Raw genomic sequence first — 27,993 nt, 5'->3', positions numbered from 1 at the left:
CGCGCTTACTCTGTGCTGTTAACAGTAAACACCACTGCTTTTGAATTGTTTTTCTATGTAAATATGCACTAGATGGACATCTTTGACTGTCGCTCGAGACCCAGTCATCTCTTACATTCATCAGCGCTGTTGCTCTCCAGTTGGATACTATCCACGTGTTATGTTTTTAGGAGCAATACTGCGTTCTGTGTAATCATTCCCTTAGGCCTGTTACACAGTGTTACGAATAAAGGTGATTACAAGAGACAGCGACTTTGGGTGTCTCTGTATTTCTTTGTGTTTCTGCCGTGGTCTACTTTCTCTTTCGCAGATGAAGCGCTGATTGGTTGTCCTGGTTACACTCATTGGCTCATCTCTGCGGCTTGTCATCAGAGAGGAGGGAAAGAGCGATCCAATCACGGGGATCATCCGGAAATGCGGGAACTATAAAGGAGCACCTGAACGTGATTGATGTGGCCAGCCTTTTGTTTTGTGAACTGCAACCGTTTGCTTAGTACTTTGTTATGTTTGTGTTGACATTTGTTTGATTATTGAATCAGTACATTAATGTTAAGTTTGTAATGTGAATCAGTGTTAGTTCTGTAACCTGAACTCCTTTACTCGTTATCTGGAATTGAGTATTGATGCTTTGTTAAAACGGGATAAAGAAAAGGGTCAGGTAAGATGTCACGTGACATACATTGTGCACATGTAGTATTTTTCTTTGTTTAAACACACTAGATTTAGGGACAAGTGCCACCGTTGTATTTTTGTTTTGGTTAGTTAGAGCAGGGAAGCATACGACATCGCGGACGTCAAAGATCTTTCTTTTCTACATTTTATTTAGATTAGTTAGGTTAGATTAAAAACGGGCAAGAAAGATTGTTTTCTTTTTATTTATTTATTTGAGTTGGCACTGTCCAGTTGCCCTTTTCCTTTCCCAGAATTAATATATAATTTGCTGGTATGTTTATTTTATTTTGTTGATTGGCAATTATTTGTTTGAATAGCTTCTTTATAAAAAAATATGAATATGTGAAGTTCATATGTTTTGTGGAGAGCTCTTTTGACCGGTTGTGGCCAGCAATAAACATCTCCTCATGCGAGCGATCACTGAAGACAACGACGCAGTGTTTAAAGATCATTTCCCATGACTGACATCACAGAATTTACCTGTATTTTGGTGCTGATGTGTGAATGGTCCTATAACGGTAAAAAGCCAGAACGCCGTTGCTTGTGTGGACAGTATATGTGTGTATTTACCGGTTGTTATTCTGGTAATTTTATGGTATTTACTGGGATTACTGTGGCTATATTGAAGGACTAGAACAAGAACAAGGCAAGTAGCGGTCACATTTTCTTCATAAAATGTAAAACTTTAGATTGTGTGCTTTTTAACAGTCACTGCCATTAGCAGAAAGCAGGATGGCTGACATAATGTTGATATATCCATGATGCAACATAATAAGGACAAATGAGACATTATAAAAGAGCTGCTTTAAGGCATGTCATCTTCACTCTTGATCCTCAATGTCCTTGAGTCAACAGGCATACAAATACAGCTCCTGTTTACTTCAAATGTGAAAGACTGAAATCTCCAGAACAAAACAAATCTGTTTATGTTAGGTTAAATGAATCAGATATCAGATAATATCATACATGCTGCTTCCTTTGCTCAAATCACACTAAAATAATGTATTTTTCTTTTGCAGGATGATGCTATGAGAAGGCACATTCATCAAAAGGACCATCTTTTCCTCCATATACTATATTTTAGTGTTATTTGTATGCTATTATAGCATTTATTAATATTTTGAATTAGCTTTTTATGGGTTTTCATTTGAAATTTTAACAGCACTGATGTACACTGTAATTAAACGAACACTTACTGTATAGAATATTTACTTGAACCATACTAAAATTGACAAAAAATAAATCTGAAAACAGATGAAGTACAATCAAACCAAAATTTATTCAGACACCTCGTTATCCTAACTTACATAAATGAACTATAGTGTCCTGCACCCACTATAAAAAATATTAAAAATTATACATGGTGTCTGAATAATTTTTGGTTTGACTGTATATTATCCATTTAAAAGAGTGTCAGTATATTTTGGAACTGATAATAACACTTCTGTTAATCAACAAAGATGGGATTATCAGCCGATGCCAGTAAGCTAAAACTGGCCAAATATTGGATGATATATTAGTCACTAATTAAAATGTCACCAAACTTCCTTTCTAGAACATGAACTACACCAATATCAACATCAGGGAATTAACTACCAATTCCTCCCAGTTTAGTGGACTGGGAGTAGCATGCCACGTGTGAATCTATTAGTTCCTTCCTTCCTTCATTTTGAAATGGTCACTGCCCTTGCACTCGTGAGAAACTAACCTGACGGACGTCAATCGCTTTTAATGTGAAACTGAGAGCGAAGCAGTGAACAGAATGAAGCTAATGACAGTATATTATTGACTCTGCATCTGCTGCACTTGCCTGCACATACATGGCTCTTGATCTAAGCGTAGTTCTCCTTTCAAGATGGTGGAAATTTCATTAGATTCTTATTTCCACCATCAATAATTAAAATAATGTTGCACATCACAGTCATCAAAATACAAGTATGCATTTCACTGTTGACCTTGTGTATGAAGACTTACTACCAGGGTTCAAAATTAACTTTTTGTCACATTATGGCGAGAGAGAAAATTAAAAAAAAGTCTTATATGCATATATTTACTGACCATGAAACATTATTTTGCATTATTTTTAAAGCTGTTTTTTTTTTCTATTGAGATTGATCTTTCCTACACCCAAAAGTGCAAGACGGATCCTAAGTCTCTGTTCATTCCCTGATTGCTTTTCCAACCAAAAATAACATGCTTAAAAAAGTATAATTGGATTAGCTAACAATTTGCAATGTAATAATCCAATCTCTTTAATCTATTGTGGCTTATTTGAAACTCAATCGTATTAGTAAACATCGGTATTTTTTGTATGTAAATGCAGACGAGCATTTTTGTAAATTTGCACAGACACTGAGACATAATAATAATAATAACACATTTACAGCATCTCTAAATCCATTTTACGTATAAAAACTTTACTATATTTACAAATTTATTTACAATATTTGTAATAAATACAAACTTTTAAATATTTACAAATTTAATTCTTGGTATTATTAATAAGTTGATTTTATTCTATTTAATCATTGACATTAATTAAAAAAAAAGTATATATTGCCAATGTACATTCATTTTATATATTATGCATATATCGTAAAATTGTTGTCACTGTTTATCTTACAATTAGGGACATAATTTTAAATTGAACCTATATAAATATTTTTATAATATAAATATATTAAATTTTCTATGTTTCTAAAGCTGTGCATATGCATTTTAGATGATGTCAATACATCCATTTTGTACTGTATGTTTACAAATGCACACAAACTTTACATGTAGATGTTATGTGCAAATGGTAATAAACTCTTATAAGATCAAAATGCAATATATATGTTTGTTACGGCCCTGTTTATATTGATTTATTTGATGTACATGCATCATATGAGTACTGGATCTTTGTGCTTAATAACAGAGATTAATAAAGGCATATAACAGGAGTTTTGTGCTTTTCTTTCAGGGCAGGTGTGATCGCCAAGTCCTGACATGATGATCTTTAATAGAAAGCTGCACTTCATTATCAAGTAGGATGTTATGACGGGCACAGAGAAAGCAGTGTCATAAAACCTGTCAGATCCTCATCATTTCCATTCTGGTAAGCATTATTTTATTGGTCTATCCAGTGAATACATTACAAGATGACAGCAATTTCCATCATCCCAAAGGAAAAAAGTGGAGGAAGCAAAATAAAACATTTCAGTAATCTTCCCATTTTGTCCCAAGGCTTCCTATAATTTCGCCTACTCGGTTTGCCTCAGACTCGAGCAATTGAGTTCCTGAATCCCCAGGGAGAACAGATTTTGTTTCATTCACTGAGCGAGTTAAGGCTTTTGAAAGCTAAAAATAGGTCCGTTATGGTCATACCTTCAGGAAAGACTGTGCTAAATCATTACCGAGTGGAGGGATAGGTTTCACTCTTTAACTCCCTCCATAGAAAGGCTTTTTATTTGCTAGACAAGCCATCGGAGTCTAATGACCCCTGTGAAAGGTTGCATCTTTGTCATTCACTGGTGTGTTTTTAAGCACAATGCAATTTAGAGGCAACGGCTCAATGATACGGCAGTGGCCATCCATTACGGTCGAGAAAACAGGCAATCGAATTCTGAATGAACATGTGAGAGAGAATCAGATTACAGCGTATGCTTGGGTAATCTCCAGCAGTTGACTATTTTAATCCAGTGTCGCTGAACATTACTCAGGATAACACATGACCCGTTTAGGGGGAAAAATCATGTTGTAGAAAGAACTGTGAATGCCCACAGTACACCAGAGAAGTCTGAGCTTTCAAAGGACCATCAGCTTCGTTTAAAGTAAAAGAAGTAAAACAACACATATCATAAACAACAGCAAAGCGATATTTCCAAATTTGCAACATTTTCTAGTTTTAATGCATTCATATTGTAAGGTGTGCTTACAAATGGACATAAATCTGCATGTAATTTTACGTTCGAATTGTAACAAGTTTGTATGATATTGTCATGAATTTACATGGTTTCTACAGCCCTGTCGATATTGATTTATGGTTAATATGCATCATATGAGTGTAACGGTTCAGTGGCTGTAAGCGCTCAACGAAATGAAGTAGAAAACAAAACCATCTTTAATTAATCCAAACAGAAAACTCAGGAGATCGCTGGAGAAAATCACAATCATGTACAACACTGACGTTGACATAAACAATAGCAGACATAGAAACTAGAAAAACTGAGGGTATATTAAGCAGAGAGATAATGTGTAGAACAGAAACTGGTGTGTGGGAACTAGTTAACAGCCAGTGAAACTAGCTAGAGAACACAGGAAAATGGGAAACGAACAAACAGATTAAATCCAAACCAAAATAGAATGTAACAGATCATAACCGTTACAATGAATACTGGATCTTTTAATTTAATATCTCTGTTTAATAATACAGATTAATAATGGCATATAACAGGGCTTCTAAGACCTGATATTTCCAAATTTGAAAGATTGCTTTCTGTCCAATGAAAACATAAATTAAACCGCTAATCTGTGTTGCTCTATTCTAAGCTAACTCAAAAAATCTTAAAAAAAAATCAGTCAGTTTCCACTAAAATATGATGCTGCTTTTAACATTGATAATTATGAGAAATGTTTCTTAAAAAAATGTTTCTTCTTGTTTATTTGTAATAATATTTTTGATCAAATACATGCAGGCAAAAAAAAAATATATATATATATATTATGTCCCACTGACATGTTTTCATACACTGATGTGGCTTCATGTCATGAACATACTGTAGAATCAATATTCTCTGATCAAATGGATCTTAATGTTTGGATAAAAGCGCAGAGAAAAGCTCAATGGTCATGAGAAAGCATCGAAAATCCCTCTTTCCCCTGCGTATCCGTCTAATGCGCTGTGACAGCAGTGGTGTTGTGGGGTTGTAGTTAATGCACAACTGCTGCGAATCTACCAATCATAGATGAGCGATGGAGGAGGGGATGAGGAGTTAACCCTTTGTTAACGTTCTGCTGGCCATGTGGCTTGCTCTGGTTTTACTGGGACTGCTGCAAGCCAGACGACATGGCCTACTTTCATTTCTAATCATCTCTGCTCGAAGTCGTCCTCGAGACCGGTGACTGCCTCACGCCCACTGCATAAGAAAACCGATTGGCTATTACATTCGTGCCAGGATTTCGCTGAACCACCAGTGATGATATTCCCCACAGTCATGTTTTCAAATGGCCAAGAGGCATTTGCCATATTCTTTTTCTCATCTGTGTCTTGGAGCACCATGAACCATTTGGTTATATCATGAGAAATCATCCTTGGAGAGCTCTGAATGTCTAATGTGTTGAAACCTGAAAAAACGGGGTATGAAGGAACCAAGACTGTTTGTTTTCTATCTTGTTCATTACATCCAATTAAGAATTGTAGTCATTTAAGAAATGAAAAATTCACTCAAAAGTATTTACCTAATTCTAATTATTCTTCACACATGGTCACTGACATGCAGAAAAAAACATTGATATGAATCATGTAAATTCATATAAATCATGGCCGTATTGTACTAATTCGTTCCTTCGTTTAAGAAAATAATGGCCATATTGTACACTAAAAAAAGGATTTGCTTTGAAGCAATTTTGGCTCAAGTTGCTTTTATATTTCACAAATAAATCCAAAGAAATTAATTAGTTCCCTCATTTTAATGAAGTTCAATCGTGGCCACGCTATAACTAAAATGAGGGGGTGACACTATAACTAAAACAAGAGAATGAATTACAGTATTACAACATGGCCATGATTTACCTAAATGAGGGAGCAAGGGAATTAATTCATAATTTGTGGAAACAAACGATATCTTTATTTTTTTTTTCTCGCATGTCATGTGCGTGACTCCATACTTATGAAATTACATTGTATGGAAAAACTGAGTGTATTTTCCACATAGTTTTCACATAACAGCATACATTTGAAATGACATGAGGGTGAGTGAATAATGACTTGAAAATCACTTATAATATTTGTTTAGTTATCTATAAAGCTCACATTTTGTTCCAGATAATTAGACGTGATGTTATGAAAGGTGATCTGAAACTTCATACATGCCTTCATACAAAGTCATTGACTAACTGGTCAGCAAGGTTCCAGTCAACTAAATGGCCTTCAAATAATATTCCAATGTTGAGGAATTCCCTCTGAAACATTTTCTTCTACACAAGAATTTCATAATGGAATAGCCATGATCTCCATTTCGCCACTTTCCTTCCATATGTGCGAGCCAGATTAGATGTCGCTGCATTACAGTGGAGAGGGTGGAGAACAGAAGGAGCGTGAGGCGATGCTGGCAGTGACAGAGGAACAGATGGGTTAGGTTGCCTCTGGATGGCTTTCAAGAAGGCTTCCCTTAGCTGAGCAGATATGTTTCATTAGAAGTGGTCCTGATGTATTGGACAGACATTTGCCCCTTATAATGCACTGCCCATCTGCTGGTGCCGAAGCGTTGTTCGGGGTTCTGCTTATATCTGCTAAATGGGACGTGCGTGATGAATCTTAAACAGAAGTGCATGGAGGGGGTTTGCCAAGATAGAAGTCTCCAATTTCAAAACATTTCTCATTAAATCATCTGAGCTGCTATGCACATATAGGCACAATCCCAATTCACCCCTTCGCCCTACCCCTCCGTTTTCACGTCTAGGGGTAGGGTGTCCCGATTCTTGTTGTGATAGAGGGGTAGGGCTACATGGCCCTCGAAACAGAGATTTTTCAGAGGCACACTCGAGAATGCATCGTGAATCCTCATATAAGAGTATTTGAATTAAGAAATTGTATAATAAATTACCTTTCCAAAACAGAAAATACATACATTTCGAGGAAGGAACGTTATAATTATCATGTTTCCTCAGAGGTAAGAGATGCGGCGCTCATTGTCAGCGCTTGTCATGGAGAAATCCTGTAAAAACCCGTCGCTTCCTTAACGTCAGAGCGATCATCGACGACTGATGACGTATCGGGTTCATGAAGGGTTGTTCCATTTCGTAGGGGAACATTTCAACCCTTTGGCCCTTGTAACTCTGTTTTAATGGCCAAAGGGGTACAGTCGAAAATGAGGGGTAGGGGCAAGAGGTGAAATGTGATTGAGCCGTATACGTTTACTGTATTTCAACAATTGACTCATTTGTTTCTATTTTTTATTGAATAGGGAAGCATCTGAGAAAAGGTTGATGCCTAGATTAAATATATCTGAGCTGAGATTGCACACCATTTCTAAAATGTTAAGTGTTTTAATGAGGACCTATTAGGATTTTTTACATTTTCATCTTTCTGTAGTGTGTATGTTGCAGTTTGAGCATAAAAAAGCTCTAAAAGTCCCTCCAGTGGGAGTTATTCTCTATATCAGTCGGTCACTCTCGACATACGTCGTGACCGACGAATAGGAATCTCGCTAGAGAGGCCAATCTACTTTGGGTGAAACTAAACGAGCCAATGCACATTGGCGTGCAGTCATTTGCATCAGCTGTTCAGCCACGCAGCGCGGGTATATAATGCGCAGCAGGTGCGACTGTACTTCAGCTTTTTGCTTCGGAGCCGAGCGTTTCGATGCCGTTCTCTTCAGTGAGTGTTTATATTAAACGAGCAAGCTCTCCAGGAGGATCTCTCACTTCTGGTGCGGGCGATACAGCGCGGCAATGGGGTCGACTTCTCTCTCTCTCTCTTTCTGTCTTTTTGTGTTTGTGTTTGTGTTGTTGTGCATTGGCTCGTTTAGTTTCACTCAAAGTAGATTGGCCTCTCTAGCGAGATTCCTATTCGTCGGTCACGGTGTACATGTCCGTTCCCTCCTTCAGGGAACGAGGATTACCATATGTAAACGAGACGTTTCTGAACTCCACAATATTCCTCATTTGAATAATTAATATGTAGAATAAAGGGACGGGGCCTGGTTGAGTTCATTAGTAGTGTTTTGAAACTTGCGGTTATGGTAAGGGGCGGGACATTTCCCCAAACACCAATCATTTACGCACTGTTCCAGCCGACCAATCAGAGCACATTGTGCTTTTCAGAAGGAGGATCTTCATAGAGACAGAAACTAAACAGGGGTGCGTTTCCCAAAAGCATCATTGGCCAAATATGATCGCAATTTCCATTGAACTGTATTGGTAACGACGGAACTTGCAACCATAGTTGCTGCTTTGGGAAACGCATCCCAGAGCGTTACTGACAGACTGGGAGAGACGAGCTGCAACAATGGAGAATATGAAAAAAGTTATGTTTTTTAACATTCAAGCTTTAAAACCTATTCTAGTAGAGCCCAAAAACAAAATCAAGACTTTGTAAGAGGGCGGCATAATATGGCCTTCTTAAATAAATAGTTTACCCAAAAATGTATTTTAAATTGAAATTGAAATCAAATTGATTTTATCATCCTTTACTCATTCTCTTGTCATTCCAACCATATATTCTTTCTTTCATGAACTTATATCATTGGTCTGACAATTTTTAACACAAGCACAAATTAGATTTAAAGGTATAGTTCACCTAAATGAAAATTATGCCAACATTTTTATTTCAACTATTCATTCATAACTATTCATCGTTTGAACTATTCCTATATTCCTCGCAGTTCTAACTACCACAATGCTAGGGGAAAAAACATTATTTAATGTAATGCAAAAAGTCATTATTTTATTTAATTTGTACATTATTTATATATCATGGTCAAATTTGTTGAGCTTCTTTTATGTTTTTAAATAAAAAATAATCATTATTTATTGGAAAACATATTGTATAATAAAAACAACGTCACAATGAAAAAAAAAATTCTTTTTGCAAAATAAAACATGTTAAAAAATCTTCCTTTTGAATTTAAGTCTGGCAGATGGGACAATTATGAGTGCATATCACACAAATTGATCATATGACTTCAAAAGACTTCTGACAAAAGATATTCTAACAAAGGTTTTTGGTAACCTTTTTTGGAGCTTTTCAGTATAAACTATTCTTTGGTTGTCAGGAAAAGAGCAGGTTTTCTTCCAAATGTTTTGAAATTACATAAGAAAATGTCAATTTTGAATAGACTATTCCTTTAATGCTTTGAAACCATCTACATCTGCACAACAGCACTATATTCAGATAGATGTGATAAACTGTTTGTACTGTAAATGCAGTATACTGTACTGACAACACCTGATCTCAAAATAAACTTAATGTTTTGAATGATCTTTATTTTGATTGGCCGACCACTCTCACTCTCTCTGCCAGACATGCATGCATCTGACCCAGCCAAACACACGCCACTATTTCATAACAGATGCAAGGGTAACCAAAGAGCTGGTGGCCCTTTAATAATGCATGCTGGCCTTTCATGAGCAACCATCCTGCACCTGCTGATACACTGTCCTTTCAGAGCCTTCAGCTGTCCATACAGGGAAGAAAGAGGAGGATAAAGCCCCGGGCCGGCCCTTCACGGAGAGGACGGAGCGAGTGATACCCAGCACCCTCGCTCACCACATGGCTCCGATCCTGCGGCGTCTCTGTGCAGAGGTGGAGCGGCCAATGTCTCATTATCTCTTTATCTCAGGCACGCTCCATCGGTGTCAACTTTTGTCCTTTAAAGGACGCGTGACGTTTACGGGGCGCTCGTACTGACAGATGCCACAAACACATGCTTTGACATGTTCACGGTGGAGCAAACTCATGATAAAGACGCATTAACTGATGGTGAAATGCAACTTCTCCGACATATGCACAACACAAGTGTTTGTTTGGAGGAAGAAGTGTATGGAGACTTGCCATGCCCAGAGGAAAGCTTTATAGCTCAGACGTTGCGCACAATTTGGTAACACTTTACAAGAAGGTTTCATTGGTTAACATGAACTAACAATGAACAATACTTCTATGGCATTTATTAATATTAGTCAATGGTAATTTCAACATTTACATACCAACACATTTTTTAAATTAAAAGTTGTAATTGTTAACATTGGTTAAAGCATTGCAATCAACAATTTGATTTTTAGTAACGCTAAACAAAATTAATAAATGCTTTAAAATATAATGCTCATAGAGTTCATGTTGGCTAATGCATTAAGTAATGTTAACAAATGAGACCTTATTGTAAAGTGTTACTAGTATTTTATATAAAGCATGAGATGTTTCTCCTAAACTTCCTAACTTAATGTGCACAGAAGCTCATATTATGTGGTCTTGAAAGACTTTGATGAGATATGTTTGAGTTCTTATCGAGATTTTGATCATACAGTTTGCAAATATAAGAAAAATGTGAGATATTATCGAGAAACTCCAAAGATTACTGAGCATTTATCGGAAAAGAAAAATCTTAAAGCAAGTCTCCAATTTTGTTTATGAGGGAGAGCTTAGATCATAATTCCTTTTAAAAATTGAGATTATATATATATATATATATATATATATATATATCAATTTTTAAAAAGAATTATGTCATATATACACAGTAATTCATATTATGAATTACTGTGTATATATGACTGATAAGATACTGTATGGATGGATGTATGTATATATATATATATATATATAATGTGCCAGTATAATTACTGTTAGTTTTTATATAGTACACACTCCTTAATTAACACTCATCAAGTGACACATGCAATTCAAATGTGTTTGCAAATTAAAGGAACTGCAACTTTAGATGGTTTATGTCAAAGAATGTAAGACAGTAACATACACGATTCAAATCAAACACATGCACAAACTAAATAAATCATCGGTTGCAATCATACCAAACTTCATCTAGCACATCTAGGTTAATGTTCTCCAGAACTGCATGTGTAATATTCCTCACATTACGCAAGCACAGAAATACGAGGAACTAAATGGCGATGTGTCTTCACATTTTTATGACAGGTGCAGTTTTTCAGAGACGAGGACCGGCTCATCTCGTGTTATCTGCTGTGAGTGACACGATGACCTGCGCTGTCTGTCACAAAAATGCAAGCGATGACATTGTCATAGGGACTAAAATTTTTGAAAATATAAAAAATAATGCAGAATGTCAGAGATGGGCCAGTGGTTAGTAAATGTGCTCTGACAGGTTGCGCAATAGTGCTTGTGTGCTGGTTAGAGTCTCAGCATTTCCCGATCACAACGTCCATTTTTTCCATTCTTTTACTCACATCTGTTCATTTACAATGACAAAAGCAAAAATACATTATCATCCCTGATACAATACATTTATGGCTTGTAAATTATCTCAATTCACTCATCTTTAAAAAAGTGTTGAGTGTTTTTTATCATGAAAATGTTACGTTTTGAAGTGAAAAAATAGCAAATAGAAACTATTTCTCCAGAACGCACATGTCTCGGACAGAGAGCAGAGATGACAGAGAAAAGATGCATTATCTGGACTTATTTCACTTCACGAAATAATGATGAAGAAACGCATGACATTTTTAAAATGCTAATAGTGAATTGTGTGGTGTTTGATATATCTGTAAACAATAAAAGCTGTTAAATGGTTGCTCAGGTTCTACAATTGTTGTAAACAAATGGAAAACAACAATTGATAATGTGCATTTTAAGTCTATTTAATGATAATAGTGGCTATTTAATGTTAAATGGGAAAAGTTTATCCATTTATCCTTTTAAGTCACACAAAAAATGTCATTTAATAAAAGTATTGTAATTGGCAGAGATCAAGCTTCTTTATTGTTTCTAATTGATATATTTTCTTTTTTTCAAGGTAAAGTGAAGCCCAGAGACTCATCTGTCATGCATAAAAACACAGTTTGAGCTCCATCTGACTAGTATGGATCCTGAATGCTCCCAATACAGGCTTCAGACACACTGATCTCATTTCCATGGCAGAATATGACGGTGAGGCCCAAGATTATCATAAATTCAATCTATTTCTTTCTCTGGTATCTCCAGATGTGTTCTAAAACCTAGTGAGCTGCCTTGCTGTCCACCGTCTACATAGCCAGCATCCGTTACAGCATGCTAACTTAAAAGCCATTCATTTAAAATTTCTATACTGTAGGCAGAAATAGAATAGAAATGATGCTCTTCACATGAAGCGTCAGGAGATGTTGGCATAAGCTACTCTCATAAGCATAAAAACATTTAGGGCACACAAATATAGGGGAAAATAGCTGTTTGTTATTGTGTTTTGGTATTAAAACATTAAGCTTTTGTTTCATCCACTTTCTTGAATGTTTTCATGCAGCTTGTAGCAGTGCATTATGAGATTGCATCCTCTGTGAGAGAATCATGTAATGCTGTCAAAAATGACTTAGGAGAAAATACTGCTTATCTTATTATGACATAAAAATGGATGATTGTTGACAGCATTCTGTTTGTAATAATATGTCAGTTCAGGATAAACTTGTTGGTACAGACGCACAATATATAATAGGAGGATGCACAATGTTAGAGCCTTTCTGTAAACATATAGTGTGCAATCAAGTGTAAATCTTTTTTTCTTTTTACTAATTTCCATAGTGAAATTGATTCTCAATTTGATCGTCTTTTCCCCCCTAATTAAAATAATATTTCTATTTTTATGTTATTGGATCTATTTTATGCCAGAATATCTAATGGAAATAAAATTTCCATAATTTGAACATAATTGGGTGTTCTGGATGGTTGACAAAAAAAAACAAAGAAAAACATAATTAATCTGGTTTCTGGATTTTTTGCTTGTTTTATTGTCCTGTCAAGCATATAAATTGCAAGAAATATTATTCTAGTTAGTGGAAAAAATTATAATTTTTGCATTGTGAATTTGACTTTCACGAAATATATGTATTCCCCTAATTAAAAAAACATTCTATATTTATGCTATTGGAGCTATTTATGTCAGAATTTCTACTGGAAATAAAATTTTCCATAATTTGAACATGATTTATAAAACACTCCAGGTTCTGGCTCATCCGAATCCCTTCATCAAAAACAACTAGTTTAAACACCAGATTATTTTCAGGAACAACACCACGAACAAGTGTATGGAAATAAATAAACAACTAGCTGGCTCATCAGCTTTGCATGAGCGCTGTAATTCATCATGAGCCGGGAGTGAGGTGTCAGGCCACACAGGTGTAACGACTCCATTAAGACCTCACACGAGATGACATCTCCTTCTGCTCCACAACACTGATGTGACATCAGAGCCCATTACCCACAAACCTCTTCATCCACACGCGCCCTGGAACTACTAAACAAACTCTGTTTACCAGGGGTCGTGACACACACACACACACGCAGGCACACACACACACACGCACGCACGCACGCACGCACGCACGCACACACACACACACACACAATAACACAATAACACACACACAATTGTGTATCATATTAAAACTGTGTTCAGAGGAAGTCTTACAAGAAACCTCTTCTCAACAACTTCCAGTAACAATTTTCATCAAGTACTACTATAGTAGATCGAGGATGGATGTTATGATATTAAGGGGTGTTTTTTAGGCAGAACTTTGCCTGTTTATTGTATTACTTTTTGTTTTGAGCTGAAGTGTTACATAATGTAAAGATGTTTCTGCTTCACATTATGTAACAAATTAGGAGAAGAGAAAAAAAGAGATAAAGTTCCTGTCATTTGTATTTATCTGATTATCCAAAAGAAGTCATAACCATTTGTACCATTTATGTAAAAAAACATCTTTTTTTATTGAATTTTCATCATATATACTGTACTTCTGTTCAAAAGTTTGTGTTTGGTAAGATTTTTAAATGTTTTTGAAAGAAGTCTCTTATGCTCACTACTGATCAAAATACAATAGAAATTGTGATTTTGTGAAAAATTATTACAATTTAAGTGTTTTCAATTGTAATATATTTTAAAATTGAATAAAAGCTGAATTTTCAGCATCATTACTCCAGTCTTCAGTGTCACATGATCCTTCAAAAATCATTCTAATATACTGATTTGCTGCTCAAGACATTTATTTTTATTATCAATGTTGAAGACAGTTGTGCTGCTTCATGTTTATGGAAACCTTGAAATATTTTCTTATGAATTCTTTGACAAATACAAAGTTCAAACGAACAGCATTTGTTTGAAATATAAATATTTTGTAACATTTTAAATGTCAGTTCTGATCAATTTAATGCATCCTTGCTGAATGAATGTATTCATTTAATAATTTAGTTAAAAAAGAGAAGAAATTACTGACCCTAAAAATCAACATACAGCGCCTAAAACAAACTTTCTGCCACACCTGCCAATGGCTGTGACTTAAGAAAATGTATCAGCCATAAATATTTTTTATTTTTTCCAGCCATTAAAAGATAGATGAATCCTCATTAAAATTACAAAAGTTATTCAGTCAAGAGCAATGAGTCTTGTTGTTTGATTAACATTAAAAACACACAGCAGCAGGAATATTAGGCTGCTGTCACTTTAAGAGCTAATGCACAGATCCAAGATACTGATACACATGCGTTTTATTTCTCAGCTGTTTACATTCACTTAATAAGACATAACTGACTATCTTATGTTTACAAGACATGCATTTTGACATAATTTTGTTTGAATATGTCTGTTCAAGTGCTAAAAGACATGAAAAAGAGCTGGATTCAGTATTCACGCTGATTTCTGGGCGTGCGCTTCGGATGTTTGTGCACAGTGGGAGAGTAATGAATTGAGTTCCCTTTCACGTCTTCTTGAGCTTGAATATTTAAATGAACAATGTTGCATTTTTAGAATTTATTTAAAAAAAATGTTACCAGCCAACTGCTAATTGACAAGTATCAAGTATTGACAAATATCGTTTTAATATACTTGCCAACACTGATTTTAACTCGCATTTGGGCTTGGCGAGTGTTAATTTTAGGCCCTCTGCATGTTTGATTACCAAAAGTCTTATCAGATCCTACTTCATATTAGAGGTGCTTCTTCTCCTTAACAGGTCATCATCGAGGTGCTTTATCTATCTCAAATTTAATCACACCTTCTTTATAATTCATATCTTTCGATGAATAGCCAGCACAAGGTTCCTGGCAAAAGCCTGGGTCTCAGGTGAGCTGCGTAGGTCTCTCATACGCAGCTGATGTGATGTATTGTTAGCCCGTGTGTACAGGGTGTTGAATTTCATTCTCAGCTTGATAGCACTCTTTAACCGAACCTCTAATGATTCCTTAATGAGGCTCAGTCTGCTTTTCAGGCCACTTTTATGCTAGCTCAAATGCTGCTTATTAATATGTACGTGCGGAAATGTCTGTTAAAATAGCCCTACACCAGGTGCTATTAAAGTGCAGTATTCAGCTGAAACTGCAAAGGAGAGTCATTAAACAAAAGTTCATTGTTAAAGGGTTTCTTTCTATCTGAGCAGGTATAACCATTGACTTTCTCCCAGTATATACATATTTCTAGACGCCATGAGTTATCTATCAGTGGTATACCAATGCACTATTACTATTATTCAGATGTGCTGCTATCTGTTTAAAACGTTGAAAAATACATTAGAAAGACAGTTTACCATGTATATTTACAGCCAGTATCCCTCTATGGTACATTGCCAGTATATGCCAACCTATTAATTTCCTTGCATTGTTGCAATTAAAAGGGTCTTTAACAATAGAAAAATGCTGTTTTTAAGCCACATGGCATGATTTTTTTGTCTTGATATATAAAAACACAATGCTAGGGTGTTTGTTATGGCATTTCTAAGGTTGCTAGGGTGTTCTGGATGGTTGCCAAGTGGCCAAAAAACTCTAGCCCACTCTATAATATTCTGGTCTCTAGATTTCTTGTCTTATTGTCCTCCCAAGTGTATAAATGTTAAATGGTTAATGAATGTAATATAATGTTGTATGGAGCAACTTTATGTCAGAATATCTAATAAAAAATGAAATGTCTTCATTGGAACATAATGCAGGTGGATACGGAGAGCTCATGGCTCATCTAAGGCACACTGGGCTTAGGCTCATCAGTAAAGCATCTTCCTGTGTAACTGTTCAAACACTGCTAGCAGAAGAGCCGATCTGGGCTCTAGCAGCAGGCGCTGGCGTGTGTTTTTCTTTAATCCTGTGTGTTTGAAGGGATTGGACAGGCTGAGGGCTGAAGTTGACTGAGTAGCTCAAGGCGGGTGTAAGGATGCCCACATTAGTGAGTCTGCTTCACTGCACACTTCAGCTGAAATCAGCTTTCCTCCCCACCAAATGAGGCGCTTACGATATTGTAGCAGAGACGGGCGAAAGAAAAAATAAAAGACGAAACAAAAGGATAAAAGATAGAGAGGGAGTGTGAAAAACGAAACAAACTACTTGCATTTCTTGTTCTGTTCCAAAACCCAGTGAATACCTAGACAGTATTTTAAGGTGTCATACATTGCAGGTGGCAGTTTAAACTGCTTGTACAAATATATTGAATTATCTCAATACCGTAAACTATTAAAACTTGAGTACTTTACTAGAGATATAACACAACACTACCCAGCCAAAAAAACAGTTTGGATTCAAATAGGCAATTGGTTTAGAGTCTATGATTGGATCCTTATTGCAGCGATTATTATGTTTCTAGCATGTTATATCTTTGGCAACAGTTCTTCTAACCCTTATTGATGGAGTGTGTAGCTTTTCATCTCTTAAACAACCATGTAGGAAGACACATCATGGCCATATTCCAGGATGACAATGTCAAAATTCATCAGGCTCAAATTGTGAAAGAATAGTTGTGAGGAGAATGAAGAATCATTTTCACACATGAATTGGCTCTTCTAAGTCAGATCTTTAAATTCACTGAAAGTCTTTGGGATGTGCTGGAGGAGACTTTACAGAGTGCTGGACTCTTGCATTGACAATATCAGATCTTGACCAAAAATTCCTACATGGTTGTTTAAGAAGTGAAAAGCTCAACACTCCATCAATTAGGGTTAATAATGATCCAATCAGCGACTTTTTCCGTGGCCGGGCAGTGTGTATACAGTTCTATTGTGTCACAATATATCGCAATACAAAAATGCAACAATATGTATATGTATTTTGTATAGTTCACCCAAAATGAAAGTTTAAATTAAGCATTAAATATGGTAAACCCAGAAGTTTACCATATATGTGTTTTATGTATGCTTGTTATCAGTTTAGTTTAACTCAATTTAGTTCCACACCAAGCTCTACTGGAAACAATTTTTTCATTGAGTTTCAAATGCACTTCATGTGAGTAGCACTATTTTGTAGGATGCAGTCCATTAATGAAATATCACCTTCTGTGTGAACAGCTTCGTATGCCGGGTTCAGACTACATGATATCAGTCTGATTTTGGCCGATTCCGCTTGACGTAGGGTGTCGTGGTGATTCGTAAACGACAAATGGCGGTCAGGACGCAAGAATCGAGCGTTTCATCTCGTATAGAGAGTCATAGTGGACGACAACCGACGCCACATCTGCAACGCTTCACAATGTCACGACAGAAAGACTAGCATGTTTAATTTTTCCCGTCACATCTGTGAAGTTGACCAATAAGAGCACAGAAGCTCTTCCTTACACAGCTTTCAAACATGCCGAAACGAAAGAGACAATGGTGTCTGTAGTATTGGTGCTGCAACTCTATGTGGAATTATACAATGGAGGAAAGATTCGTGGAGCTCCTGTCTTTATGATGGTTTGGGTGTCAGGGTGATGTTTCCTCGAGAGACAACCTGACAAACTGAAAAAAGATAAATGCTGGTGAACGACAGCAGAGGTGCTTCAGCAACCCAGAGAGTACTGGAAAATAGCATTAGGATAGTACAACTATTGTTTGTGTACCCTCTTGTTTCACAAAGTCAGTTGCTAGTTAAGCCTTCTCGGCAAAGACGGCAAGCACTGATTGGTCGAGAAGCAGCGTGTAGTCGGACATGTTTTTTGTCCACGACATGACAAGAATTTATGAGTCAAAATCGCATAATCTGACACCGTGACTCACGTATCAGACAAAAGTATTGTGTAGTGTGAACCGGGCATTAGTGTGCAAGCAGTAGATACATGGTTTCAGAAGAAGACATTCTTTCTGTTTATCTCTCTCTCTTTCTCTCTCTCTCTTTTTTACACAGAGCAAAACAGCCAACAGGAAAGCATGGTGTTGGACTCACCGTCCTTGCGATGGTACGTAATCTCCACTTTCCGTTCCTCTGACCCCAGGAGAGCCTGGGCCACCTGAGCAATCGCATGTGTCTTGGTTTGCTCCCCATGTAGGAAGTCACATGTACAGGGTTTCTGCATGACGTCTGGCCGCGAGAATCCCGTCATCTCACAGAATCCGTCATTACAGTAAATAATAGCACAGTTCTGGACCCGAGCATTGGCTATGATGAACTTCTTATCTGTAAAGAACCAAACATCACATGAAATCAGGCTTGGATAAACGTTTGAGTTACGAGTATGAGTTGGGTATCACAGTTTGAGACATTGTTCAGATCTCTTCTGACAGTATAGAGCAAACTAATGTGAGATTTTTGTCCAGAGCAAAAGAGGAGATCCAGTTGATCTTTCACTGCAGTTTAAGCAAAGAGATCTTGTGCAAATATAGCCTAACCAAATTCACGTATAAGCATGAAATTCTGACTTTCATTAAACTGACCAGATAACAGTCTATACCAGTGATTCCCCCCAAAAAAGTATATGTACTCCAGGGAGCACTTGGAAAGATTTTAAAATGACTATTATTTGATTGGATTTGGATTTGATATAAAAAATAAATTAATCTGCCGGGCTTTCTCTGGTAAAGTTTCTCCATTATTGCCCCCAGAACTCTCAAAAAGACAAACAACCTCAAGTGAATATGTTTATTATCCACTACATTGATTGTTTTCAATTCATAAGTGAATAATAATAGACTTATAGTTTATAATATTTACGATAATGCTAAATAGAATCCAGTATAATATGAGCTAACGTTAAGTCCAGTGTAAGTCAAGCAAGGTTGAGAAACACTGAAATACTAAAAAGTGACTGAGACACGATAACAAAATTTTAAGAGCATTATTTTTACTGTAACTGACAAACAATTGAAGTTGTATAGTTTCATATTTGATTTAATATTAATGACTTTTTAAATATTTTACTTCTATTATATTTTAATTTTTAATACATTGTGTTCTTTATTTTTATAATCAGTTGAATAAAAACGAATAATATTTTACATAATTTAAATTGTATTGTATTTTAACTTTTTTATTATTTAATTGCATCATAAAATTTAACCTGAGATATTTGTGATATCAATTTAGCAACTCTACAGCTTATATAATGAGTGCTTAAAAACCTCTGTGCCTTAAAAATCCTCTAAATATGCTCGAGCAGTCCAGATTTCCCTGCGTATTTGTGTAATCTTCAGTATGAGAGCATAATTCATCTAAACACACAGGCAGAGTATGTAGTCATTCATGCATTACAATGGTATAGCTGCTTTGTACATAAACAGAGTAATCTGACAGATGTATCTGAAGTGAAAACACTAAAAAGCCACAATGCTGAAAGTCTCCTGACTGTCATCTGCCAGTCTCTCTGTTGATCAGGAAAGCCTTTGTGTTTCGGGTTCTGTCGTGACTCTTTATCAAATGCTATATCATATATAATTGTATATATTAAGTATTAAAAAATCATTTTTATTTGCAATAGTGTTTTAAACCTTATATAAAGGGAAAATCGAGCATGCACAAAACTGGTTAGTGAATGCGTTCAACAAAGCAACTGTTTACTTTCCTTAAATGTATAGACTATAAAGGGGTTATGTGTATGTAATTATAGCACAGGTTAGCTATATTTGTCTATGTATGTAATACTAGCACTTCCTTTATCATCTAAATGATACGGAGACAAAGAATCAAGTATGTTTGATTTGTAATACTTACTCTGTCCCTCGAATTTCCGTATTATTATTCCAAGAAAGGTATTCTGAGGAGCGACATGACCTCTCCGTACAGGCATGATTATAACAATCTTCAGCTGCTCGTCCAAAAAAACGCGAACCTCCTCAAAGTTATCGCTGCATCTGAACGGCCGCTCTTTGTCCGATCTCTCTCCACTTCCAGGGAGCTTTCGCTGGCGTGAACTCACATACGGTGGCTGTAGTCACATGAGTGTCGGAAACCTTGGCTGACCTCCTCGAAACCGACACCGACAAGAATCGGTGATGAGGAAGAGTCTGCTGAGATTGGGATGGAGAAGCATCGCTGTGTGTTGCTGAACGCGTCTGGAAGACTGTATGTGTGTGTGGTGGTAATGCGCCTCTAGGGGCTTTAACTGAGCTCCACCGCCCCGGGCTGAAACTAAACTCACCCCAGCTCGCTGTCAGCCACAGCGGCGCTCATTTCCTCGATCATACGTAAAGAGGGTTGAGTTTGCGCCCTCGTCACTCCTGCATTCGTAGCCGTTTTTCTGAGCATCCAAAGTGTTCGAATAAAGTAACCAGCTGACAAAAATAGGTTCTAGGAACGTTCAAGAATCTTCTTCTCTGAACGTTCTTCAAGAACCTTCTCTGAACCTTCAAAACGTCAACAAAAAAAAATGTTTTAAACACGGTTTTTTTCTCTCTTGCTTATTCGAACGTTGAAAGAACATAAACATTCCATTTAATCATTTTGCAAACTTCAAGGAAATGTTACTTTTGAATGTTCTATAAACATTCTGAAACACGAGGTGCGTTCCAATTCGCGTAGGCTACGTGTGCACTGTTCTATGCCGTTTTGTAGTAGCCTATAAATAACGTGAGTAACTTAGTAGTGTGTTCACACTGAAAATTCCAAAAAGAAAAAATGCATTTTAAATTGCCTATTAGGCGACAAACAGTAGGCTATGTGACAAAAGAAGAATGTCTAAATTACAGTAGCTACTTGTAAAAATATAGGCAAACAAGTACCCGGATGACCTACTTCTTCTGGTGAGTTTCGGAAGTGTGCATATTATGGACACTTTACTATCCCATGAGGCAACAGGAGAGGATTTGTGAATGCCAGTGAAGTGACAATGCTGGTAGGTCACATGATAATGACAATGGCGAATGTATATGTCCGAATAACATTCATACTACACACATTCATACTGCATAGAACACACTTTTTTAGCGTTGTGAAATAATTACTTATTCAAATTAAGTAGGCTACCTACTCATGAGAGTGTGTGATTTGGGACCCGGACAGACACTTCATACACTCAACTGTCGCAGCTTTAATTACGTGGCGGAGGGGGAGGAGCTATCAGACTCAATGTTGAATGACAAAATAACTGTATAAAATTCATACACAACACGGTTGAGCACATAGTGCATAAGTAGCCTACATACTAGTGTATAGTGCGTCATTTGGGACGCAACTAAGTAGTAGCTTACTATTTAAAAATGTATTAAATGTTAGACAAACTTCTAACTAAAACTTTTCAAAAGAAAAAAAAAGTTCCATGAATGATTTATAAATGTTTTTTGTGCTAATGCTTTTAATGATACTAAAGACCATATAACTTTGAACAAACAGTCTTTAACATCAAACAAACATAATAGAGCTGTGTCAGTAGCATTTTGGTGTTTATATTACACATCACAGCGATTTTACAACGACAAAATATTTTTAAGACATTTAAGATGACCTTCATATTTGATCTTAACCTTTTCACTAGGTTCCGGTATATAAGAATATGCTAAATAGCGAACAGAAATCACATTCCTAGCAATGGTTAGCGACCTCCCACATTGGAATTTCTGTCAGTGATTTTCTGTCAAGGTTTATCTTGCAAAACTCTATGGTTCTTGTTTCCGCCATGGAATAAAAAATGTAAAAGATATTTGAGACTTTTTATCTCACAATTCTGACTTATTTTCTCACAACTCCAAGTTTGCATCTCGCAATTCTGACTTTTTTTTTTCTAAAGTACAATTCTAAGGAAAAAAGACTGACTTTATATCTGTCTAACACACAACTGCGAGTTTATATCACGCAATTCTGAAGAAAAAATCAAAGAGAAAAATTATGAGATACAAAGACGCAATTATCTTTTTTATTTTTTATTCCGTGGTCTAAACAAACTTCCATAATACTTGTATCCAAAACCAACGTACTAAAGATTGCGCAAGACGAAACTCAACAGAAAGTTACTGACAGAATTATTGTTTCTTGGCTAAGAATTGGCTAACTGTGGCACCAACTGACAGTTTGGGTTGAACAAGATGAAGCAATTGTGTCTAAAAATTACCAATAGAAAATACTTTTCAAAATTCGCCACATTAAAAGACCTTTTAAGCCATTTTATCATTTAAAATGTATACATAATTATGGATATATATTATACCAGTAATGTATCAGCCTTAAATCTTCTTTGCAGTTGCAATACAGTGAACTGTCCATGGTCCTGAAAAGCTCTCCACAATATCCCCACTCTATATGACTATACCAGACCTATTTTATGTCAACCCGTAATAAGTGATGCACATTTACTGAATGGGCTTCTCTGCTGCTTTGTGGGTGTCTGCATTAATCCATATGCCTACTGACAATTTCAAGCTAATCTCCAAGCTTGGGCTTCTGTGCGGGAGAGACAGAAAGAAAGACAAAGCAGAATGGAGAGCTTGTCTTAGTGAAACATCTGTCCCAGTATTTCAGTGAGGGCTGAAAACCCATCTGCTCCATTGAGAAAAAAAAACAAGAGGATGGACAGCATTGAAATGCAAACAACAACTACAACAACAACAACAGAACCTCTTTTAGTGTCTGACCTGCTGCTCTTTTCCCAAAATGTCCTGTTGCTGTGTCTTTGATTGATTTTTTAAAGGTTTGTTAATGTAACCTTTGTTTCTCATAGACAGCATTGAGAATGGAGAGCAAATTAAGACTTCTGCTTCTCTGCTTGTGTCAAGTCACCTTTATTTCTATAGCGCTTTGTACAATACAGATTGTTTCAAAGCAGCTTCACTGTAATAAACAGAATCAATGATGTAAACATCACATACAAATTCCAATTCTGCTGTAAAGCAACTCTAAAAAGACAAGTGTCATTATTCTGCTCAATTCAGTTCAGTGTTGATTCAGATCACTTCAATAACAGTGTCGATGTTGCAAAATGTCTCATTTATGTAACGAATTTGATTCAGCTATAAAGCAGCTCTACAGAAGTCAATAGGATCATTATTCAGCACAATTCAGTTCAAGTTTTGTTCTCATCTAACATCTCACACTATAATTATTTCTCACCAAATGACTGGAATTGCTATCCACATTAATTTACAAAGTATACGTAAAATAGCACAGGGCTAATGATCCTAAAAGCAAGATGTTTGAAAAGTCCTTAAAAATTCATTAGCCTAACCATTGGAGTTTAAAGTGTTTTGACAGTCTTCGTGTTCAGAGTTTAATTGCGTGAGGAGTTTACAGCGATGATGATGATAGAGGTGATCTGGGATCTGGATACTGATCCAAACAGAAAGTGTACTGTTGCTATAGTAACCTCCTCAGACAAACCCCATTTCTGTGTGCCAATTTAGCGGCAGCTGGGAACATGTCATTTTTTGAAGGCTAGACTCCCTCTACACAAACCTTTTGTTTTGACTTCCTGTGGGGGAGTTCTGGTCTTAATTGGGGGGGTCAAACCCGTGTGTAATTCGTACCCTGATGTGAGTGACTCAACAGCGGAACAGGGAACCGCAGGTGTCAGTGTGAGACTCACACAGCTGCTGGAATGTGTCACCAAACATGGCAGCAGCTCAGAGTTACTTCTCACACGTTAGAGTCTGCATTATTCTCAGTGTCTTTTTGATTTGTTCCATTTCGCATGAGGCAGGACACAATCTTTGCATCTGCTTTTAATGTCCATATCCTGCGGTTAATCTTAGGAGCATAAGAATGTGCATGGATGAACTTGTTGAAAATCTATAGCATATGCTGTTGGCCATATATTATATTTTAGTACTGACCAATGAATTAAGCGCGATTAATCACATCTGGAGTTGTGTGCGTGTGTGTGTGTGTGTGTGTGTGTGTGTGTGTATATATATATGTTCAGAAATTTCTTTCTGTGTCTTACCCTCTTGCTTGAGGGTGTCAATGATGGCCTTCTGGACAGCAGTCAGGTCGGCAGTCTTACCCATGATTGCGGTTTTGCGTAATGAAACAGGCTGGGAGTTTTTAAAAGCCTCAGGAATCTTTTGCAGGTGTTTAGAGTTAATTAGTTGATTCAGATGATTAGGTTAATAGCTCGTTTAGAGACCCTTTTCATGATATGCTAATTTTTTTAGATAGGAATTTGGGGTTTTCATGAGCTGTATGCCAAAATCATCAGTATTAAAACAATAAAAGACCTGAAATATTTCAGTTGGTGTGCAATGAATCTAAAATATATGAGTTTAATTTTTATCATTACATTATGGAAAATAATGAACTTTATCACAATATGCTAATTTTTTGAGAAGGACCTGTATATATATATATATTATATATATATATATATATAGTGAGAGAGAGAGAGAGAGAGAGAGAGAGAGAGAGAGAGAGAGAGAGAGAGAGAGTTTTAGAACCTTAAATTAAATGAAAGAAATACTATAATATGAAATATTTTTTTATTAATACATCATTGTAGTATTTGTTGAGATACTTTTAATGTGTGCTTATTAAATGTAACAAAAATCAATATATAATGATAACAATGTCACAATAAAAAAAATCATACATTTTCTTGATGCAAATTATAATCTAAAATATATATTATATAATTTTCATTTTGGCATTGTAAAATATATAATATGTACTCTTAATTTGGGGTGAAATATGACCTGGTTTTAACATGATTCTAGAAAGTGAAACCTGTATTGTCATCATTCTTGGATTCTTCATGAAAGTCAACACAGAGGAGCCACTCTAGAAGTGATCATTTCTAAAAGTACAGACAGTTTCAGAGCCATGATCGCTTACAGCTTTTATTCTGCTGACTGATATGAGCTTTAAATCTGCTGAGCTGTCAGTCATGTGGAGACCCGGCAGGTCTCTAAAGATCTGAGAGGCTGCAGTTTACCTAATAAAAGATTATTACTCTGAGACATTGAATGAGAGAGCATGTGTTCATTTCAAATTAAACAACACATGCTGTGCAATCAGACTGAAATGATCAGGGATCACTGGAATCTCACTTATGGTAACGCCCCCTTTTCTTCATACTCTGTTTGTCTTTGACATCTGCTGAGGATTTTGATCTTCTCATGTGATCAGCTGATACCTGAGCTGAACATGAACAGACGAGGTTCATACGAGCTAAATTGCATGATGCACACTCGTAAGCATCCAGGACTGTTGAGGTTATGCCAGGTGAAGAGGGCGTTACTAATCCTGCGTGTGTGTGTTTAAATGATGCATGGTGTGAGAGATGACCTGTTATGATTTACTCCCGCACTAACCTCAAAAAGAAATAGACCGTTTCAGACACTCCAGGTGTTTGATGTGGCCGTATTTCTGATAAACTGTGTATCATCTTTGCCTTGTGCATTTTTAGGCTCTGAAAATGACTACTGGCACATGACAGCTTCATTTCATCCCTGAAAGCAGAGAAATTGTGATATTGACTAAAATGTGTGTCAGAAAGGATGCATGTTGCTGGAAAATGTGGTCTGCAGCCTTCATGGCCTGAAAAGTGAAAATAAGCACAGTTTGTGTCCATCATATTTTGTTGAAAATGCTTGAAAACACAAAATTCAATAGAAATTGTTATCTAAGATGATCCATTTTACCTAGGGGTGCCTCAGGGCTCAGTGCTTGGACCACCTTTCTTCTCCATCTACATGTCAACACTAGGATCTGTCATTCAGAAATATTGTTTTTCCTATCACTGCTAATGACACACAACACTACCTCTCATTTCAGCCAGATGAGTTGCAGCTGCTTGCGTCTTCTTGCTGGATGAAGAACCACCTTCAACCCAGCCTTGCAAAAACAAAACTGCTTATGGTCAAAGCCAACCCAACACTCCATCACAACTTCTCCATTCAGCTAGGTTTGTCAACATTCAAAATATTAATGTTAAAAACCTTCCAGGAATTCCCTTAGCAATGCCCTGGTAACCACCCAAAGTACCCTAGCAACGTCATGGCAACCACCTAGCAACATATCAGCATTGTGAGCAGGCAAACACTGCTCATGTTTTGTTCAGAAAATGTCAGACTATAGCTGACTTTGCTGTTATCTCTGCAGTGATAGAGTCAGTGTTTTTCCTGCGTGAGAGAGCTTGACTAGTCTGTATTGCTCTTGATTGTTTCAAAAAGCTTCCGTTTTTCCCAGCCACAGGCTGCCATGTATCGTTCATTTCCCTTAATCTGTGGGAATGAGGAGAAATTGTCGAGCAGCAGGAGAGAGGAGCAGTTAATCCAACTCTCACTCCGGGGAGCACATCTATGCTGCACCTTTCTCATCTGATGCGTCTCATTCTCCTTCACCTCAATCTCTCATTCTCTCTCTCTCTCCTTCGCTCCTGTCCATCACGATTAGGGTCAATGCCATCAGCCTTTCCAATAGCAATGTTTATCGCTCTCTTTGACTTCTATCCGTTCATTCTCCGCCCACTCATGTTTTTACAGAACAGTCTGGAGTTAAATGAAAGGAAAGATGATTGAGAAAAACAGCAGATTGTGTTGTCAATATTTTGCTTTTCGTTCAGATAAATCTTAGCACATGCAACAAGCATGTGACGTTGCTTTCTGTTGCTGTCGTTTTATAAAAGGAACACTCTTGAGGCTCTTTTTCTGCTTGCACAAGAACACAATTTACTGTTGCATGACCTCAAGTTGCTTGTTGCTTTAATACACTACTGTTCAAAAGTTTGATTTTATTAATGTTTTTGAAAGTCTCATGCTCATCAAGACTGCATTTATTTGTTCAAAAAATACATTCATTTTTTTACAAATATTATTACAATTTAAAATAACTTTATGTTGTATTAAAATTATTAAAAATGTTTTCTATTTGAATTATTTTTTATTTTTGTGATGTAAAGCTCGTCTTCTGAAACAACTTTGCTTTTCACCAAGGCCTCATATTTTACACTTTTTTAAACTACATTTCAAGTAATTCCCACTTTTCATGAGCCAATCAGTTTCCAATGTATGAATATCCCATATGTCAAAATTGTGAAAATGGATTGTGGATAGCCTTTCATCCTGACTAAATTTCAAAAAACACAAGAACGGAGATACATTACCATTCAAAAATTTGAGGTCAGTATGATTCGTTTTTTAAATAAGTTTTATGGAGCAAGGATGCATTAAATTGATCAAAGTGTCAGTATAAAGGCTTTTATAGTATTACAAAAGATTTATATTTCAAATAAATGCTGTTATTTTGAACTTTATATTCAACAAAGTGTTCTGAAGACTGTAGTATGCATTGAATTCAATTACAGTTCTAAATCACCT

General features: G+C 36.4%; 1 protein-coding gene across 1 annotated transcript in view; it reads right to left on the bottom strand.

Moving 5' to 3' along the window:
- The window catches only part of kcnh7b (potassium channel, voltage gated eag related subfamily H, member 7b), a 96,969-nt gene extending 76,027 nt beyond the window's left edge, over window positions 1–20,942 (bottom strand). The window contains exons 1-2 of the mRNA XM_077215815.1: window positions 20,468–20,942; window positions 18,707–18,937 (exon numbers count right to left, since the gene is read on the bottom strand). Of these exons, the coding sequence (XP_077071930.1) occupies window positions 18,707–18,937; window positions 20,468–20,543 (307 nt within the window). The 5' untranslated portion in view covers window positions 20,544–20,942. The remainder of the gene's footprint in view (window positions 1–18,706; window positions 18,938–20,467) is intronic.
- Window positions 20,943–27,993: the final 7,051 nt, after the last annotated feature.

This window comes from Siphateles boraxobius, unplaced genomic scaffold (genome assembly GCF_051911475.1).
Source record: "Siphateles boraxobius isolate OS27281-9 unplaced genomic scaffold, OSU_SipBor_1 7, whole genome shotgun sequence".
NCBI lineage: Eukaryota > Metazoa > Chordata > Actinopteri > Cypriniformes > Leuciscidae > Siphateles > Siphateles boraxobius.
The sequence above is the reverse complement of the archived record's forward strand: the minus strand, read 5'-3'. Positions and strand labels throughout refer to the sequence as shown.